Source organism: Fusarium odoratissimum (genome assembly GCF_000260195.1).
Source record: "Fusarium odoratissimum NRRL 54006 unplaced genomic scaffold supercont1.51, whole genome shotgun sequence".
NCBI lineage: Eukaryota > Fungi > Ascomycota > Sordariomycetes > Hypocreales > Nectriaceae > Fusarium > Fusarium odoratissimum.
In genome coordinates, this window is record NW_022158731.1 from 40,199 (window position 1) to 59,741 (window position 19,543).

The window sequence follows — 19,543 nt, forward strand, 5'->3', positions numbered from 1 at the left end:
TCATCTGTACATAAATGGTGATACTGCATCATACATAGCAGCCCAAGCCCTCCATGCATCAGCCTTTTCACTCCAAAACCATATCGGATTTATAAACCTATTATGCCCTGTCTGATCCGGTGCCATCTTCTCCAACAACCTTCTCATGCCCTCAGTTCTCTTTAGACACTTTACTGGACTTTGCTCTGTTGGTATGGGAAGAACGGTCGAGAGAACCTCTGCGTAAGCTATTGTTGATGCGGATATAGCAGCTGCCACTGCTGTCGCTATTGACGATCCAGGATGGCAGATATGAGGACCAAAGCGTTTGGTAATCTCGTCGTTGAGGCGGGTTGGTAAGTTGTCTCCGAACGTACCGAGCACGACCGTGCTTCGATCTGTGATTGGGGGGTTACTGGCATTGAAGGTCCCCTGGCAATCTGTTGCTCTTATGGAGATGACTGATCTATGTCTCGCGGGGAAAGCTTCTCTTTGATAAGCCGCATTGTTTCCTGCGCTGGCTAAGAATGTGATGTCGCGATTCCGCTCAACGCCTTCTATAGCTGCAGAGATGACATCGTCGTCATGCGGGAAGCCGAAGGACATGGAGACGATGTCTGCTTCTGCTTCAAGTCCGGCCCACCGAATTGCCTACCAACGGATCAGTGTCTTTGCTACTACCTAATAGCGTATTTCTCTCACCTGTGCTATTTGATAACTACTGAACTCGAGTTCGCCAGTATTCTTAGCAACTCGGGCCACATAAACGTGAGCTAGCGGAGCAGCTTCCATGATCAACCGGGTCATCAGGCTGCCATGCCCATATTCATCTTCCATCGAGTCTGGTTCAGGATTGTCTTCGCTCTCATCTCTTGTGAAGTCCTTCCACGCCTTTATAGACTTCTTCCTTCTTGGTATCTTGTAAAATGGCAACTCTGCGTCACACCCTGTATCTAAAACTGCTATCTTGACAGGCTTGAACTCCTGGTCTGGCCTTTCGTCCCGCAAATTCATGATATGCATGCTAATATGTTTCAAGTTGTCAAGCCATTCTTCAGGAACGGCCGTCTTGCCCGTATGAAAGGAGGCCACTTGAGAATGGAGCTTGTTGTGATTCTCGACCTCATTGCATCTTGCTAAGTAGGATACGTATTTTGCATCAGCTTTGAAGGCAATATTGACGAGCTTCGACAGTGGTTCGACAATTTCAGTATAGACTTTCCGTCTTATGCCACCTTCACCGTTGTAAGTGGCAGGGTCATCGGCTGGCTTCGTTGCCTTGGGCTTTGGGTTAGAAGTGGCGAATGTTCTGGGATCCAAGCAATTCGCCACTGCTCTTGCAAAGATATCCCGGTGTGTTGATCGTGCCCATTGAGCTTTTTCTAGCTCGCCTAGCAGCTGTCGTGCCGCACCATGGTCTCTGTTCAGTCGAGATGTCAGTGGTAGATGCAACATAGACGTGAATGGTCTCGCAAGTCCAATCTGCAGGAGTATCAGCCCCAACCCGAGGATGTGCGGAAACGGGTGTGTCAGCATTGACTTGTCTTCATCTTCAGAAGTCCGCTGTTGATTCTCGAAGTCAAGTGACATATACACCTGCAATGCGAGTTGATCTTTCGGTGATTGTTGGTGATCCATCTCATGCATGAACCAAATATCATCACTTGTCCAACGATTCCTCATCAAATCAGACTCATAGAACTGCCAGAAGGAATGCGCAATGGCATGAGCAAGCAATATCTTATCCTTGTCTGTGAGCTTGTAACTTTGGATGACCAGAGAGAGTGGAAGTCCTTGGCCCGGGCATAAAAATCTCTCAAGAGGAGCAGGTGGCGGAAGGGATACGAGACCAACGCCTTTGACAAAGTTGAGATTGACTTTGGCAAATAGTTGACGTCTTAACACCTGACAGAAGTAGTCGGAGTTGATGCACTCCAGGGTTGAAATCTTGCCGTCTCCCTCCTCGTCACTAGAAACATTTGCAAACTTGACACCACCCTGACGACCTTTCGTTTGCCTTACTCCCATTAGTTGATCAGAAGACGCATTTTTAGAATGATACTCACATAGGAATACCCAGCCACAAATGCTGCCAGTAACTCATGTTCTCGGAAGAGATGACAACCTCAAATTGCGCATGTTTACTCTGTATATGCGGCGTTGCATCAAGGTGAAGTCTTATAGGATGAGCGAGTATATGATGATGAGGCTTTACCTCCTTGGATTTATTCAGCCAAGATTTCTGCTGCGGCATTTCGGCGTGGTGACAGAACGCGTGCTGGTGAAGAGCCTCGAAGAGGTTCCTGCTGACATGCTGAGGATACTCATCTGGTTCTGGCAACGCCGATCCTGTGGTGAGCTGGTCAAGACCAGTCTTTTTCTTTGGCTCATCCTGGCTCAGTTTGGTTAAAAACATGTCGCACTGCTCCTTAGCTTTGATTGGGAGCGTTTTGTCGGTGATAAAGGCCATAGATATGCATTTTTTCAGTCGTGATCTGTTATCTGGTCTTGCCAGCGCCACGATGCGGATATAGTCCTGCCCAGGGATTATCCAGCTCCCTGCTGGAGTAGGAAACTAAAATATCTCAGTCAGTGTTCTTAGACTTGAGGTGACCCACCTACTATGCAGATCTCAAGCAGCGTATGCAGCAGCTTTCCAGCAGCCTTTTCAGCTTGCTCGTCAAGCTCATAGCCAGCGAATGACTCTTGAGCAATTTGCCCCAGCCTTGTCCCAACTTCCCCCGCAAGTCGTTGCCGTTGGCGAATGCCGCATTCCATCACCAAAGCATAGACTTCTTTGGCAACTTCAGCGACCAGTTCGCACGACCTCAAGTGTTCAGGTGCCATATCGTCGTGCTTCGCATGTTTTCCGCCGCAAGGCTGAGCTATGTCAAGTGGAGGTAAGATGATCTGTTTGGTCCTGCAGCTAAGTATCCCTGTTGCTGAGGGCACGTGACGATAATCAACAACAAATTCTTGGGCCCTGGTCATTTTGCTGCGGCCTCATCATCTCCTCTCTTTACGCAGCCCGATTTTCTGCCACGCTCAAAAAATGCCCACTTATTCATTTTGGGCCTCAAAAACATGGATCTGATGAACCTGAGTGCTCGAGACCTTTCGCACAAGTGTCTTGAAGCCTTTCAGCTATGCTTGACATTTCGCTCCGCAGACCCCGAACTGTCCAATCAACAAACGTTTCATGATGAGCGATTTGAGTATCGCCTGGCAGACCTTAATCTATGGATCGACGGAATCGGCGCCTTAGCTCCTTCAAAAGCCTCACTCGATTCGAGGCTACGTGAGCGGCAGATCGACCTTTCTTTAGTAAAAGGGAACCTTGTCATGCTGTTTCAATCACTAGAAGACTGTTTAAACCTACTCACAACTAACCAAGCACCTGAAGATGCATTGCAAGATATTGACTCCGCTTTGGAAAGTCTCGTGTCCCTGTCTCTGGCTATCCGTAAGACGGGGCGTCGGTCACGGCTTCACAAAGCAGATCGTCTTTTCAAGCCAGAAGAACATGCTGAGTTGAGAAAACACTTGGAAGCTATCATCGTTCTCCGGCCTGGACCCGGCCCATGCGACGGTAGCAAGTTTCAAAAGACGATGAGTTCGTTAACAGCGCTACAAAAACATCTTGTGACAGCCAACTTGAAGCGAAGAAATCGTTTCATACAAGCTCATCTACACTCTTTGGGTCTGAAGAAGAGAAGTGTCGGCTTCGAGTTACTGCCTCAAGCTATGCAGCAAGCGACTGCACCAGCTGTCAGTCCAGAGGGCAAGACAAGAGTGGCTCTATCCCCTATATCTACTCATACTTTTTACCAGCTTAGTGAACCGTTACCAGCACCCATGTCAGTCACCTCAGCTTCGATCCCCGAGAGTAAGCTCGAATACAAAGAACCCGTTTCTAAGAGAACGGAGTCGACGCCAATGACAGTCATTACTCAGATCACTGCTTCTGCTCGATATCCGCGCCCAAGGATATCCGATAATGAGCAGAAAGTGGTTCAGTGTCCTTGTTGCTGTCAGACATTGCCTGTATCAGAGGCCAAAAGCAACAACCGCTGGAGGTGAGACTATTCTGTCAACTTTCCACCTTCGGTTTTGGTTCTGATGCTCCTTCAACTTTTAGAAAGCATCTATCAGAGGATATACGTCCATATACCTGCATATTTGATAGGTGTCCTACCCCAGACGTATACTATAGTAGTCGGTCATTGCTGGAGCAGCACTTTCGACAGGATCATCCACCAGTTTGGGTTTGTCCCTTGTGTGATAAAGAGCCTGTGTATTCGAATATGACTGAAATGATGGATCACCTTCATAGTAACCATGCACAGGCTATTGGGGGGGACATCTCAACGATCATATCGTTATCTGCCCAGACAAGAATGGGTATAGAGAGCTGTCCCCTCTGCGGAGTCAAAGGTGATACCGATTCTCCAGACTTGATAGACCATGTCCTCGAGCATGTCCACGACTTTTCACTCCGGTCTCTTCCCTGGCCTAAATCCTCAGAGGTTGACCTTGGCGGTGAAGTTGGGTCTTTTAATTCGGAGAGTGATGAGACCTTTTCTGTCATTCAATGGCTAGAAGAATATGAACACGATACAGAGGAGATTGACCCTACTCTGGAGTTGTCGGTCTGCGACTATCAGAGGCTGGCCATGATAACAGAACAGATTGAGTCTCAGAAACAGGATAGGGTTGGCCTTGACATCGGATTTGCTGATGAGCATGGCGACGAAACTGCCGAGGCCGAGACTGATATATCGCAGCTTACGCAAGACACCCTTGATCCGGTGGATGAGATTGAGGAAGACCGTGATGTGGTCTATTGCCATGAATGCTCTGCTGAATGGTATAGAGACGAGAATGGAGGGCAAACTTTGAAATGCCCAAAATGCCAGAGCGAACTTGTTGAGATTGTGTGTTCCCTGCCACTATTCTCCCTTATTCAGAATACTAATCATAGTGACAGGTTGAACCTGAAAATGATCCTCGCGATCTAACTCAACGCTCTTCTGCGTCTATTTCACCGGAGCCAAACCCCCCCAGTTCAGATCCTCGAACAGTTGGTGAAGATGGTGGTCATAATAGGGACGAAATAGTCTCAAAACCAAGCCCTCACAAACCCGTCTCCAGGTTTCAAAGGTTCGCCGACCGCCTTTTCACCCGCAACAAGCGCGATCATATTCAGGCAGAGGACAAAAAGAAAGTCGCCGGGATCTTTAGCCAATTTCCAGCCCTTAGCCAAGCGGCCTACAGCATCCTGGTAAAGCTTTGTCAAGAGCGCCTAGAACTGTTTATCAAGGTGAAGTCTGCGTTTCCAGATTTCGTAACAGATATCCAGCGCGAGAATATCTCGCTCAATGATCACTCCGTCTCCGATTTGGACAGCTTTTTACAAGTCATGATTAGTTCTTATATGAACCCACTCAAACCTCTGCCATCAAAGGACCTCACGAAACCTATATCAAACTATTTCATCAAGAGTAGCCACCGAACCCTCGTACATAAACCATTATCGGACTCTCAGACTTGTTCTGATTCAATTCAAAAAGTAAGCCTATCAAGCCTACCGCGCCTAACACACTCTGACGTTAATGAATAGGCGCTTCATGCTGGATATCGATCCATTGATTTTGATGTTTGGGATGGTGATGATAGTTCTACAGCTGACACAGTAGACCGCGATCTTGAATCTATATTTCGACCGTCTCCAGCTAGGCCCGGACCAACCACGAAGGCATTTACCCGACTCTTTGGCCCTGCCAGGGAAGCTAGGGCAATCACTCCCGAAGACCCGAAGGTCACACTTTCTAGAGCAGATCGTTCCCGTGCAGAGCCAATCGTCACCGATGGTTTGACTCTCACGGTGCTTTTTGGCTTCAGGGAAGCTTGTCAAGTGATCAGAAAGTCTGCCTTTATCAATACCAATCTCCCTGTGATAGTCAATCTTTCAGTCTACGCAAGCCCTGGCCAGCAAGAGATTATGGTTCGAATCATGAAGGAAGAGTGGAATGACTGTCTAGTTGATAGGCCATTGGAAGGCTGTGATCCAAGGTTTCGGTTACCAAAATTGCGAGATCTTCTAGGTCGGATACTTGTTAGACTCTCAGCAGCGGCAGGCCCTGTTCTTCCTAGATCTAAAGAATCTGGCAGGGATCAGCTCAGCGAAGGAAGTCATAGTCAAGAGCATGTCCCTATCATACAGCCATTGGCTGAGCTTGCGGTTTACATGCGGAACGAGCCATTTGAAGGTTTCAACACTCCCTGGATGAAGTCTCCTACTCATGTTTTTTCCCTGCCGGAGCATCACCTACAGGACCTGATTTCCGTCTCACACACAAACCTCTTCCGACACAACCAAAACCACTTCTTTTGTGTCACCCCAGACTCAGCAAGTGTCTACCCTTCAAACCTTGACCCCTTGCAATTTTGGAAACACGGCGTTCAAATGGCTACCATTAGCCGGCACCGTGTGGATGAGGGCATGATGTTGAATGAAGGAATGTTCACTGATGAGTCAGGATGGGTTGTCAAGCCAGACCATTATTTCTTTACGGATACAGGTGTCCTAGGCGGACTCCTAGTACACTCGAGGCTTATCGAATTGTCCATATTCGTTTTTCAGGGTCAGGCTTTCGACCTGATCACAAAGGATGGGGCAAAACAGCGAACTAGGGATCTGTCACAATTTACTAACGCTACCATCCATATAAGTGGAGAGAGCCAACACCAGCTATTCGTAGAGGATGACTCTGCTCGAGACGAAGAAACTGGTGCTTTGGGCTACAAACTTCAGTTTGTTCCAACCTGGGCAAGTACTAACATAATTCCTGAACTCAGTATTCTTCGGTGAGTGATTCTATAGCTTACTTAAGTGGTGCTGACGATATTATTTAGGATAACATTCGAAGACTACGTCTTCGACGAAGGTTTAATAGCTTGGACCAGTCTTAGACTAGATCGCCTGAATCAAGGATACCGGCTTGTTCCGCTGTATAACAATGAAGGGGGACTCTTAAGTGAGGAGAAAATGCTCATTAAGTTCAATGTTAAGTTACAAAAGTAGAAGCCGGGTCTTTCAAGCTTATTACACTTCTAGATATTTTATATATTGTGTCTGGATTTATGAGACAAACACCGAAGGCTTATGTAGAAGATTCGTAGGGCTGGCATGTATTGAGGCCCAGAAAGAATTAACATGTATTGTCCAATAAACCAAATGCTGCGCGGAAAGCCCTGTTTGCTATGATGGGCCCGAGGTAATATGTCTACTACAGTCAGTACATCTCCTGGAACGCTGATGGTTAGGTCTTCATCTCTTAGTTTCTTTCGCGGAACCTCTCGCAAGATAAGAACAGGTGTCCGATAAAACTCAGGCCCTCAATTTCTTATATGCAGATGCTTTACGTATCCTTCACCGGCTCTAACCCTCGGTCTCGGATAAAAGCCGTGCCAAGTAAGCATAGCCCAATTAAAGGAACTTGCAGTATGAACACGCTGTGACTTGCAGACATGTAGGCATCCAAAACCGCAGGAACTCGGCGCATCGACTCCGGCAGCACGTATGTCGAACTGGCAAGGCCCTTGTACTCTGTTGGTAGAGTAGCGCGTAATTGAGCTTGAAGCACTGCTGCAGAGACAGCAAGACCACATGCCCCTCCGATACAACGATAGAAATTCCTGTTAGAAATGATGACTGCGCGACGGCTCTTCGGCGAATGTGCCTGTAGTGCGATCAGGGTAGGTTGAAAGATACACCCGACTCCTGTTCCGACAATGGCTAGTATCACAGCGATAACGGCTGGACTAGTATGTCTTGTAAATAGTAGCGCAAGGCCTGCCCCTCTGATAAATGCGTCAGCAACTGATTCGAACAGGAACGGAGGTGTGAGGAGTTTACAAAGTCCAGATAGCAAAACCGAATATGATCACCTCGCCGTATCGGAGACGGCGACTGATGTATTGTCCCGAACCAATAGAAGCAATCATTTGCGCTGCCACCAATGGGGTGTAAACAGCTGCTGATTTGATCGCACTGTACTGGTGAGGGTTTTGGAGATAAAGTGGAACGTAGTAGAGGTAGGACTGGTAAACAGCACCGAGCAGACAGTTCTGGGCAAGCATAATAGCCAGGCTTGAGTTCTTGTAGATGTCAACTAAATTGGAATGATCAGTTATATTCATCTTGGACACGAATTTCAGGCAGGTCCTCTTACTGGGCATCATTGGAAGCTTTGCCATCTTCCATTCCCATGCTATAAAGGCTATGAACAGCGCACCGCCAACTGCAAGGAAGCTTATCGATAGTGGCGAGTCCCATGAGAAATATGAACCTCCTTGATGATGATTAACATTTGTGACATCAGCTTTCGTGGAGCTTTGGCTCTTACCTCCGGAGATAGGGATCAGAAGCAGTACAATACCAGCGCCTGATACCAGTGAACCCACCCAGTCAATCTTGGAAATTCCTTCCCAAAAGCCAATAGTCGGGGGCTTTGAGGGGAGAAAGATATAGGCCAAAACCGCGGTGATGAACGACAACGGGGTCAAAAGCCAGAAGAACGCTCTCCATGATGACTTTTGCATGATACCGGCGGCAATGAAGGGTCCGATTACATTACCCAATCCAACAGTTCCTCCAACAACTCCTTGGATTTTTCCTCTCTGCTCAAGAGTGACGATATCCGAGATGATGATGTTGACAAGGTTCTGAACACCACCGCCGCCGATACCGGCGATGGCCCGAGAGACGTAAAACATAATCGCATTCTGACTCAACGAGCAGAGCAAATCTGCGACACAGAGCAATAACGCTGCAGATACGAAAATGACCTTGCGACCAAAAACATCAGAAAGTCTTCCGTAGAGCATCTGAAAGCAAGTATTGGCAATCAAGCTGGATGTGCCAGCCCATGAGATGGTAGCTCCGGCGTCTAAGTCTTTCGCAATGGTGGGGATAGTCACTGATATGCCATTTTGATCAATTGTGACGAGTAGTAAAGCCGCAGAGAGGGTAGCGAGGGCGGTAACTAATTGTCGTCGAGGCAGGATATTTACCTGGTCGTGAAGAGCTTTTTCGTCCTTGGTGAGTACCATTCTGTCCTCTACATTGAGGTATATGAGAAGGAATAAGTTCATAATCAGGTTTCTGAGTCAATTGAGGCATTATGACTCTTGGCCTTCGGCTATTCCCAAACGGTGATGCGAGCCACAATTATTTCGGACCTTGTCCGCGGGATTTGTCCGAATACTTCTTGATATATGCACTGATAAGACGGAACACAAAATAATACAATCTATAGTACCATATTCTGAAAATATCATAGAATCACACCGTTACTACCTACCAACTCAATGCCGATCACTCAGACTTTGGTGGCCACTTCACCCTCTTCTCCGCCTGAACATACAAATTGTTCGGCCGAATCAGCTGGAAATACGGATCATACTCAATAGGCCCGTCCTGCGCCAAGCTGAACTTGTACCGATACACAAGCTTCGGTAAAAACACCTTGATCTCCTGCAACGCAAAGTTAAAACCGACGCACATTCTTGGGCCTGTCGCGAATGGGATGTAAGAGCCGGGGGGCCGATTCTTGACCTGTTCTGTATCCCAGCGATCAGGGTCAAAGCGCCCCGGGTTCTCCCATATTTCCTTGTTGTTATGCATGTGATGCAGTGCTGAGATGACTACTGCGCCCTTGGGTAGTCTGTAACCTCCCGGTAGGATCATATCAACCTTGGCGGTGCGACCAGGCTGAAAAGAGGGGTTGTGCAGGCGCTGTGTTTCCTTGATGAACTTATCTAGGAAGCTAAGCTTGCTAGTTGTCTCAGCTGTGACTTGGGTATTCTCATCCCAGTCGTTTTCGATGAGTTCTTGAAGAAGACGTTCTTGGTTTCCTGGGTACTTGACAAGACTGTAGATCAACCAGGATAGCAAGGATGACGTGGTGGTGAAGCCGGCGGCTGTAGCTACGAGCAAGGTTGGGGCGAATTGAGAGGGCGGTAGCTTGCTGCCCTTGTTGTCTTTGGCCCGTAGGAAGTAGTCTAGACAGTCAGCTGGGTCCGAGACCGATTGGTGCACGAAGTCGTAGCTTACCGACAACATTCTCAGCCTTGAGCGCTGCATCCTGAAGCTCCAGATCCTCCTGTCCCTTCGAAGCTCTGGCAATCGACTCCGTCATCATCTCCATGATCCTCCCCATCGTATCTCTAACTTTCTTCGGATCACCAAACGGCATCTTAGCATACCAAGCTCCCATAGACGACACACGCTTATTCAGCTCCAGGTTCTCAGCAATCTTGAGAACCATCTCATGCAGCGGCGAGTCCACTTCCTCGAAATGCGCAAAGTCCATACCTAGGACAAGCTTACCCACTGCCTGCGAGCCAAGCTTCAGCATGTACTGGTAGACATTCCACGCTTCGCCCTTTTCATCAAGCTCATCGAAAACTTTGAAGGACTGCTCTACTGTTCGCTGCATCGTAGGAGCGTAATGCCGAACTGCTTTTGGTCCGAGTGCAGGCGGGAGGAATTTGTGAGCAAGACGCCATTGCTCCGTGTCGGTATCGGCTAGAAAGACGCCTGCTTCTTGGTTCTTGATTGGGTGGAGGGGATGGCCGGGGACGATGTCCTTTGTGAAATAGTGGTCTTCGGCGAGGAAGATATTGGAGAGCTCGGCGCTATTGGTCTGGTAGAGGCGGTTGCCCATGCTGTTTGTGACAAATAACGGCCCGTATTTCTCGAAGAGGCGCTGGTGGTTACCGAGATGATCGGGGTAGATCTCTAGGTAGTTACCGAAGTATGGAATGCCAGCTGGGCCGGGTACATCACGAACAGCGTTACCATTGACGGAGACAGCGATTGGCTCTTCTTTATCCAAGACTTCAGATACTACATTGAGCCTTCGATCATCGTGAACAAAGCCAACGCCTAAAGATTGAAGTCAATCACTTGCGTTTCTGACGCAGCTCGGTAAAACCTACCATTTGGCTTGACAATGGCAAAGTGAGATGCGACAATGTTTTGAAGCTCCTCAAAGTCAACAGCCGGCGGCAGGTCAACTTCTCTGGCGGTGGACGGAGCCTCCCCCAAGAGATAAAATTGTTTTGTTGCCATAATGATAATGATGAACTTAATAATAGCCAAGGCCGTCTGTCCAAAGCTGAAATGCTCAGAGTATTTCGATGTTATATGGAAAAATTCCAGAAGGCGAAAGCATTCATGCATGGCACATGCAAATACCCATTCTCGCCTTCTTGTTATTACACCGCAGGCAAGGATACGAAGTCCAACGTGGAGACGACATGTCTGTCGCCGCGCACTGCAACATGAATGACGTTGAGGTTCTGCATCGTAGAAATTTTATCGTTGCATCCGTTAATCTCTCGGCATATCCGTGTCCGCAGATTTCTGGGTCTGATTACAACGCTTTTTACGATTGGATGATGTCAACGGGAATATCGAAAGGACCCGTGTCATGTCGGTACTCGCGTTTAGTATAATCGCGAAGACGGAAATAAGAGCGATATTCTATGCGATTTTCAGGGTCAGAGATCATTCTTGAGCCAAATGATCCTTGTGCGTTACATCAACAGCGGAATTCGCATTGTTTCACCGACTGCCTCCGGTCGACGTGGATCATAAAGCGGGTCGGCCTCGGTCCTGCGGATCCACAACGGGCCCTGAAACCTCGGCATTTCTGGAGACCCACTACGGAGCTGCACTCCGGCCCGCTGTGGACACATGCAAATGGCGGCATAATCCTGGTAGTTCCAGGGACCCGTTGCTTGTGAGTTTTATGGTATGTGGCTAGTCGTGACCGCCTGATACGCAAGCATTGAGCTGTTTAAGAGAACGGTCTGCAGTAGACCCAGTCTCTGGTATTCTTATCCGAATCTTTCACGGTCATCGCCAAATACCTGCACTTCAATTACCTGAACCAAGTCTCGTGTTGTGTTTTACAGCCAATAATGGAGGAATTTACTATCAAGCAGGTCGCTGAGCATAGCAGCCCCGAGGATGCATGGCTGATCATTCATGGCCAAGGTAGGCTATGGCAATTCCATTGCTGGGTCGCTCACTAACTAGAGGCAAGTCTACGACGTCACAAAATACCTGGCAGATCATCCTGGTGGTGCCGATGTCCTCACAGAAGCAGCCGGTACAGACGCCAGTGAGGACTTCGACAACGCTGGACACTCAGAAGATGCCTTTGAGATCATGAAAGACTGCTGCATTGGCAAGATTCAGGGCTTTGAGAAGAAAAAGCCCAAGCTTAAGCCCCTTACACCTGTAAAGGCAGTCAAGATCCAGACTAGAGGATCCTCATCAATTTCGACTTTGGTCAACTTGGGCTTCATTGTCTGCGCTGGTGCAGGAGCGTATTACTTTACTCGCCGCCAAGGGTTCACCGTACCAGACTGGTTGTTGGCGTCGCTACGCAGTGATTCAACTGGCTCAAGTTTCATCAAAGGCATCATTGTCGGAGGTGGATCACTCGCAACGGCCAATGCAGTTGCTGCACAGCGATTCACCAGTATGGCGATGAAGAGCAAGCCCTTCACGAGTTATCCTGCCCATATGAAGGTTCCTAAGCGAGCTCAAGAAGATACCTTGTTGCAACGAGGACTCTTGGATCCAGTCACTTACTCGCCACTTCCTCTCAAGCAAAAGACCCTCATTGCACCAAATGTTTACCGCTTGACGTTCAGCCTTCCAACCACGAGCACCATTCTTGGTCTACCAATCGGGCAGCACGTCACTATCAAGGCCGACGTTGATGGAGAGAGCGTCGCGCGATCATATACACCAGTATCCAACAATTCCGACCTTGGCGTTCTTGAATTGGTCATCAAGGCATACCCTGATGGCAAGCTCACAAGCAAGTATCTAGCGAAGCTCGAGGTTGGAGACGAGGCTCTCTTCAGAGGACCAAAGGGAGCAATGAAGTATCAACCAAATCTCTGTAAGAAGATCGGCATGATCGCAGGTGGCACTGGCATCACACCAATGTTCCAGGTCATTCGTGCTATCTGCGAACATGACCGTGACACAACAGAGATCTCTCTTATCTATGCCAACAGGACAGAGCAGGACATTCTGCTTCGGGAAGAGTTGGACAGATTTGCTAGGAGATATCCCAAGAACTTCAAGGTGTACTATATGTTGGATCAGCCGCCGGCGAATTGGAAGTTTGGGTCTGGGTATGTGACTCGAGAGTTGATGAAGGAGAAACTTCCCTCGCCGAGTGTGGATTCCAAGGTGTTTCTGTGTGGGCCCCCCGGAATGGTGAATGCTTCGAAGAAGGCACTTGTTGATCTGGGTTTTGAACAGCCCGGGGCGTCAGCTAAGATGTCGGACCAGATTTTTGCATTTTAGATAAGACAAAATCCTTTCATCTCATCTGCATGGTAGTTCGTTTTGGTATCGCGCTCTCCGAATCAAAGAATCTTAAGTTCCATCCGCCATGGTTTCAGTAAAATATACAAACAGTCGTTTTGCCGTTTGCAGGGCATCAATGGAGAAGAAGCCCTTTCTTATCTCAGCTTTTTCGTATCTCAAATGGCGATCTGTGTCCCACAATTCTGATACTTCCAGCCCCACAACCTGTACCAATTCGCAAATAGTGAAGCAGTAATAATGCGCTACGGGAAAAGCCATTTCACTTGAACACGAAAGAACCAATCATATGCTTCGCCTTGCGCATCAGCTTCACCAGATGTCAACCACCATAAGATTGTGTAGAATGATTGGACTGAAACTATTTACTTTGAAAGATCATCGTTGGCTAATGTCGTTGCTAGCATGTACTGGCGGGGAACCCGACTTTACGACAGGGCGATTACAGCCCGCAAGAAGCTCTTTATCATTCGGAGCTTGGTATCAGGAATACGCCAAGTGGCTATAAAAGGGGACTTGCACCTCCAAGAAATCTTTAAGGTCCCAAGACATTCTTTTACATATCAAATAAACAATACTTTGCTTTTGCACCAATCTTTCTAAACCTATCCGTTCTTTACTTGAGCCGTCAAGATGCCGTTCACTGGGAGGTAAGTTATTGTCCCTTCCCCCTAATTTGTATATTTCTATTATGGATACAGCTGCTAAACTCTCATAGTGACATTTGCAAGATCATTTTCGCGATCATTCTCCCTCCAGTCGGCGTTTTCATGGAGCGAGGATGCGTAGGCGACTTTTGGATAAATTTGCTTCTGACATGTCTATGTATGTTCACATTATCCACTCATTTGTCGCGCGCTAACTCTAGCAGTCTTCGTTCCTGGCCTCATTCATGCCCTGTATATCATTCTGAAATATTAGGCGCTGCGACTCGCTTACACCGCAGTATCTTGGGCACAATGCTTTGAGGTGTTTTATTATAATTATACACAGATATATACTTTTATCAAACTACTTTACTCGAAGCCTGCTTTGCTTCTATCTTTAGATTCTCTTAGAAAGCTTTATGGATTTAATTTTTTCGCCCCGAAAATCTTTTCATTGTTGCTGTTGATGTTCTATGAGGAACGTAGGCAGAGTTTCCTAGCTGCATCTCTCGAACAACGCATGTTGTAGTTGGCTTCCTTATGGCCTAAAGCAACATTATATAAGACGGTGCTGAGTTTGCAAGGGTCTAAATTACCCTTTTACAATAAGAGATAGAGCACTAACTCATAGCCCTATACTACGTATTGAATACTACAACGCAGTAATCTTAAACCAAATTTTTTGTAGTGCTGGATCTGTAATTAATCTTACACTATACCCAATGGTCCTGAGTGAAGCTAAGTCAAAACGCTAGACAGCTATGACCGAGCTGAGCTTCAAGTGAAGTGGGTACGATCTAGCCTCCTCAGATGGGCTTAGACTGACTCATTCCGTTATTGTGATTGGCTTTCCCGTAATATTCGCCCTCGCACTGCCCGATGGCAAGTGGGGCATAACATTTATCCTCCGCTTAGAAAAACTCACCTCGCCCAGAAGTGTCATTCTTCCTATAGGTCCCCTCGTGTTTACCGTCAACGGCATTCTACGCACAACAATGGCCATCCAAGGAATCGTGACTGCCAAGATCAAGCATAAGCGCGCATCTGCTCCCAAAAGCCGTAATGGCTGCATCACATGGTACCCTTGCCCATCCTCCTTCACCATCCAAGTCCAGTGGCTAATTTTAAGTGTCTGTCTGCAGCAAGTAAGTGGCGTTATGAGTTTCCGCCGTCCGGTTACTTATATATATAGGATCCGACACCTAAAATGTGACGAGGCGAAACCGGTATGTGACCGTTGCTGCGAGGACAAGATCAAGTGCGACGGCTACGCAATGCCTAAACCCAAAGCTCCCCGGCGAAAGCACCGTAAAAAGACTGCACCAACAAATTCCGATACTATGTCTTTGTGCTTAACGATTGACGATATCCCCTCATTGACAAGTTCAGAGCGTTTGTACTTCCAACACTTCCTGCAGTTCACGACTACGCAGCTGTCACTCTCTTCCGGTTCGACCAACTTTTGGCTCCGATATGCTTTGCCCATAGGTTACCAGTTCGAGTCAATTCGATACAGCATGATTGCTGTTGGCGCCTCGCATCGACTATTCATGGCGAAATCTCTCGGTCATTCGGATATAGGCGAATTAAAAGGCTTCGCTACCCACCAATACAATAAGGCTATCGCGACTATTATACCACGCATGACAGCTTCTCAAGACTTGCATATTATCATGATCTGCTGCCTTCTTTTCGTTTCATTCGAAGGTCTGACTGGTCGCTATGACGAGCTCCTACAACATCTCAGTGCCGGAATCTCATTATTCGATTCAGCGCTGCCGTCGTCAAACGAAGAAGAACGCGCAATGACAACAAAACTTGCCGAGATGTTCTGCCGGCTTGGAGTAGAGTCATCCAACTTTATGCAAAATGATGCAGGTGTTTCCGGGATGCGAAAGTGGTATCACACGAACAAACCTCAGCACTCCCAGTCTCCAAAACCATTCAGCAATCTTGACGAAGCATCTTCTGCATTGCGGCATTTGGATGTTCTCTACGACGAAAAGCCTTGGCACTATGAAGGAAGCGATGCAGAGGGTACAGAGACACTTGTGTCGGAAACGAGTACAAACCTCCAGAGCGCTCTCGATGGGTGGACCGCGCGTCTTGATGCTCTCTACGAGGCCAGGAATGAGGACATAATGATTGAGGGGGAGCAGCAGTACCGCAACCTGCGCCTGCGCCAGCAATACTGGCAGATGGCGATCAATTCATACTCCACGAAAGAAGCGGCCGCCAATCCCAAGACTTTTGAGCCATTCCTGGCAGCAGCCAGAGAAGCAGCAGCACCTTTTATTGCTCTCCGCCAGCCGACATTTTCGCTCGATGGCGATCTGATCTCCGGCCTAGCTTTCGTCGCATCGACCACGACTGACGATGAAACCAAAGTACAGGCTCTTGACCTCTTGTGGCGATTGAATCGTCGTGAAGGGCTTTTGGACAGTCGTGATTTTGTTGAGTTGCATGAGCTTGCAAGGGCGCTTGAAACATGCAAGGAACCTAACTTTGACGAAAATTGGAAGCCTACGGCGGCGGCTGGGCTTCCGACGATTATTGAGAGGTTACGGAACAGTCTGGGGCAATTACATATTTAATAAAGTAATAGTAGACATATTTCAGCAAGTTACAGGGGCCGACAATTGAGGCCTGATGAACCTTTGTTTTAGTGACAACATCATGTCTATTAGTCCAGATTTTTGACAACATACCTAATATTAAATGATTTCTCATGCTCAGCGCGATGCATACTCTCCATTTTGCTTTTATTAACACATAACCCTTTATCTCTGACGGAAAAAGCACTCAATTGCTAATAGGGGCTCGATTTTCATTACAGTGTCTTTACATTGCAATACTCGCTGACCCAATGTCTCATCTGAGGGAGGTTCAGGGTAATCTGCTACTAACGATGATGACGTCATGTGTATGGAGATACTCCAAGTGACGGCTGGACCTCTTAACCAACGTGGGTGAGTCAGCGAGACTATTGATAGGTCAAAACCGCAAGCTGGAAGTGGTAAGGGAAGTCGGAGGCTATATGATAAGCTTTCTGAAGCGGGAGTGTGCTGTTCTTCGAAGATTCTAAAGCCAGGGCAGCCCCATATTTAGATGTGCCGAGGAGTGGAACCTTGAGGCTCAAGACAAGGATCCTGTGGATCAGTTTCATGCGGTCAGATATTACTTGCGGAAGAAACGCGGAATTAATGCCATCTTTGCGTCATAACGGAGCCGCACCGGACGAACGACGATAAAATTGTCATCTTGGGCTATTGCGCGTACATGCAATTGACGACCTCGGCTGCCCCACGTTTCAGTCGGTGTCACCTTTTCGGGGCTCGAATTTGAGGCAATTCGAGCCTCATCGTTGTGTCCTGTGTCTTCCGTCATGCCGTACCAGCCGGTCCCGATCGGAGGCGTCTTGCACCGACAATCCGGATCTTTGGACCGGAAATCGCCCCAAGTGTTAGAGTATGTGTGTAATGAATTCTTTACAAAACCCCCCTACAACTGGCCTTTCAGTCGAGTCGCGTCATCTCGTAGCTACTTCATATCACTATTATCTTGCAATTTTGCAAACATTAATCCTTTCTATACATTCTACCTGATTGAACATCGCGAAACCGTTGCTCAACGATATCATTATGGGTGCTTTTACTCTTCCTTCAACCGACGGTCGCACTGTCGCCGTACTCGGTGGAGGAGTACTTGGCCGCCGCATCGCATGCGGATGGGTTGCAAGCGGATTTGACGTTGTCATCCGTGACCCAAGCTACGAGCAAAGGGCTGCTGCCGTGGAATACTGCAACACTAGCATGTCTCAATACTCAGACTCACAGATCCGAGGAAGAGTGACAGCTGTCGACGATCTCGCTGAGGCAGTTGCCAAGGCATGGCTCGTTATTGAAGCTGTCCCCGAGAAGCTCCCTCTCAAGATCTCAACTTTTGCAGACTTGGAAAAGCTCACATCCCACGACACCATCCTCTGCAGTAACTCATCATCTTACAAGTCAAGAGAGATGATTGAGGGTCTCAAGCCAGAGACGAAACGACGTGTTCTGAACATGCACTATTACATGCCACCAGACTACCGTGTCGTCGAGCTCATGACAGACGGCGAGACCGACGAGAGCATCTTTCCATTCCTGTATCAAAAGCTCGAGGAGATCAAGTTTCACCCTTATATCGCACGCAAAGAGTCAACTGGCTTCATCTACAACCGACTTTGGGCTGCTATCAAGCGAGAGGTCTTGAACATTCTCGCCGAGGAAGTCTCGACCCCCGAGGAGATTGAGAAGCTCTGGAAGGAGATGTGGTATGCCAAAGAGAAGGGGCCTGTTGCCATGATGGATGCGGTTGGTCTTGATACCGTGTCTTTCATTGAGCAGCACTACATTGCTGAGCGTGGCCTGCCTGATACGCCAGTCAAGTTTCTTCAGAAGTACATTGATGGAGGCAGGTTGGGAGCCAAGTCTGATAAGGGCGGACTGCTCCCTCCAAGCAAGCCTGTCGATTCGGATCATGAATCCTCGCTCTACTTCTTAGACATTGGGTTGTCAAGTGGAAACGCAAAAGGGTATGCTACAGCTGGCCGTGTCTTAGTTGGTTCTAGCGATGGAAAGCCGATGAAGACGCTTGTATCAGGTCAACGTATGCCTGATGGTATTGACATTTCGAAGTCCACTGGAAAGCTCTTCTGGACCTGCATGGGCAATCCTTCGGCCAACGACGGTGCTGTCCTCAGCTGCAATCTCGACGGAACGGATCTCAAGGAGATTGTGCCTCAAGGCTCGGTACACACACCAAAACAATTGACCGTCGATAACACGAGCTCGAAGCTGTACTTTGCTGATCGTGAGGGAATGAGGATCATGAGATGCAACTTAGATGGCTCTGAGCTCGAAGTCTTGATCCAAACCGGTGACTGGCAGGTTGATGAGCATATGCTAGATCCTACAAGATGGTGTGTTGGCATCACAGTGTCACCTTCCACTGGCAAGTTTTATTGGTCACAGAAGGGTCCGTCCAAGGGAGGACAGGGTCGCATTTTTCAAGCCAAGATCGACTTCCAACCAAGCGAGGATGCGAAGACCAGGACAGATATCGAGGTACTGTTCCAGGGCTTACCAGAGCCTATCGATTTGGATGTCGACGAGGATGAGAATGTGCTCTACTGGACGGATCGGGGCGAGTTACCAAATGGCAATACTATCAACCGCGCCAAGCTGAGCGACATTGCCCAGGTGACTCACGATGGTGCAAGCAAGCCAGGTAAAGATTACGAGGTTGTTGCCTGGGGATTACATGAGGCTATCGGCATCAAGCTCGACTCGAAGAACCGTCGTATTTTCGCCACAGACTTGGGAGGCTCGGTGTACAATTTTGATATGGATGGAGGTAACAGGAAGAAGGTGTATGAAGGATATCGGGCGTTTGTGGGTATCACTGTGGCGTAGGTACTGCACGAGCCTGTCCTTCGACATCCCGGAATACATCAAAG

General features: G+C 48.0%; 9 protein-coding genes across 10 annotated transcripts; 5 read left to right on the top strand and 4 right to left on the bottom strand.

Moving 5' to 3' along the window:
* On the bottom strand, positions 1–2,826 carry FOIG_15348 (uncharacterized protein; the record flags this gene model as incomplete). Its single annotated transcript, XM_031216703.1, has 4 exons — positions 1–630; positions 682–1,996; positions 2,046–2,554; positions 2,602–2,826. 4 exons carry the CDS (start codon positions 2,824–2,826, stop codon positions 1–3), a joined length of 2,679 nt encoding a protein of 892 aa, XP_031053536.1.
* A 237-nt stretch (positions 2,827–3,063) lies between these two features.
* On the top strand, positions 3,064–7,063 carry FOIG_15349 (uncharacterized protein; the record flags this gene model as incomplete). The annotated part of the gene is made up of 5 exons (XM_031216704.1): positions 3,064–4,055; positions 4,196–4,913; positions 4,967–5,548; positions 5,600–6,846; positions 6,895–7,063. 5 exons carry the CDS (start codon positions 3,064–3,066, stop codon positions 7,061–7,063), a joined length of 3,708 nt encoding a protein of 1,235 aa, XP_031053537.1.
* A 337-nt stretch (positions 7,064–7,400) lies between these two features.
* Positions 7,401–9,116, bottom strand: FOIG_15350 (uncharacterized protein; the record flags this gene model as incomplete). The annotated part of the gene is made up of 4 exons (XM_031216705.1): positions 8,388–9,116; positions 8,214–8,333; positions 7,898–8,153; positions 7,401–7,842 (listed from the first exon to the last, which is right to left on the bottom strand). The coding sequence occupies exons 1-4, from the start codon at positions 9,091–9,093 to the stop codon at positions 7,401–7,403; spliced, it is 1,524 nt and encodes a 507-aa protein (XP_031053538.1). The 5' UTR covers positions 9,094–9,116.
* A 242-nt stretch (positions 9,117–9,358) lies between these two features.
* Positions 9,359–11,116, bottom strand: FOIG_15351 (cytochrome P450 oxidoreductase; the record flags this gene model as incomplete). Its single annotated transcript, XM_031216706.1, has 3 exons — positions 9,359–10,044; positions 10,097–10,930; positions 10,984–11,116. The coding sequence occupies 3 exons, from the start codon at positions 11,114–11,116 to the stop codon at positions 9,359–9,361; spliced, it is 1,653 nt and encodes a 550-aa protein (XP_031053539.1).
* Positions 11,117–11,970: 854 nt separating this feature from the next.
* On the top strand, positions 11,971–13,378 carry FOIG_15352 (uncharacterized protein; the record flags this gene model as incomplete). The annotated part of the gene is made up of 2 exons (XM_031216707.1): positions 11,971–12,046; positions 12,096–13,378. 2 exons carry the CDS (start codon positions 11,971–11,973, stop codon positions 13,376–13,378), a joined length of 1,359 nt encoding a protein of 452 aa, XP_031053540.1.
* A 654-nt stretch (positions 13,379–14,032) lies between these two features.
* Positions 14,033–14,320, top strand: FOIG_15353 (uncharacterized protein; the record flags this gene model as incomplete). Its single annotated transcript, XM_031216708.1, has 3 exons — positions 14,033–14,049; positions 14,118–14,224; positions 14,271–14,320. 3 exons carry the CDS (start codon positions 14,033–14,035, stop codon positions 14,318–14,320), a joined length of 174 nt encoding a protein of 57 aa, XP_031053541.1.
* A 690-nt stretch (positions 14,321–15,010) lies between these two features.
* On the top strand, positions 15,011–16,640 carry FOIG_15354 (uncharacterized protein; the record flags this gene model as incomplete). Of its 2 annotated transcripts, XM_031216709.1 has the most annotated exons (3): positions 15,011–15,124; positions 15,189–15,191; positions 15,239–16,640. In XM_031216709.1, the coding sequence occupies exons 1-3, from the start codon at positions 15,042–15,044 to the stop codon at positions 16,638–16,640; spliced, it is 1,488 nt and encodes a 495-aa protein (XP_031053542.1). In that variant the 5' UTR covers positions 15,011–15,041. The 2 variants fall into 2 exon arrangements, with proteins under 2 accessions (XP_031053542.1, XP_031053543.1); XM_031216710.1 differs by lacking the exon at positions 15,011–15,124 and having other exon boundaries at positions 15,168–15,191.
* A 510-nt stretch (positions 16,641–17,150) lies between these two features.
* FOIG_15355 (uncharacterized protein) lies at positions 17,151–17,433 on the bottom strand (the record flags this gene model as incomplete). Its single annotated transcript, XM_031216711.1, has 2 exons — positions 17,151–17,195; positions 17,326–17,433. The coding sequence occupies 2 exons, from the start codon at positions 17,431–17,433 to the stop codon at positions 17,151–17,153; spliced, it is 153 nt and encodes a 50-aa protein (XP_031053544.1).
* Positions 17,317–19,499, top strand: FOIG_15356 (alcohol dehydrogenase; the record flags this gene model as incomplete). Its single annotated transcript, XM_031216712.1, has 1 exon — positions 17,317–19,499. The coding sequence occupies exon 1, from the start codon at positions 17,688–17,690 to the stop codon at positions 19,497–19,499; it is 1,812 nt and encodes a 603-aa protein (XP_031053545.1). The 5' UTR covers positions 17,317–17,687.
* Between the last annotated feature and the right edge of the window lie 44 nt (positions 19,500–19,543).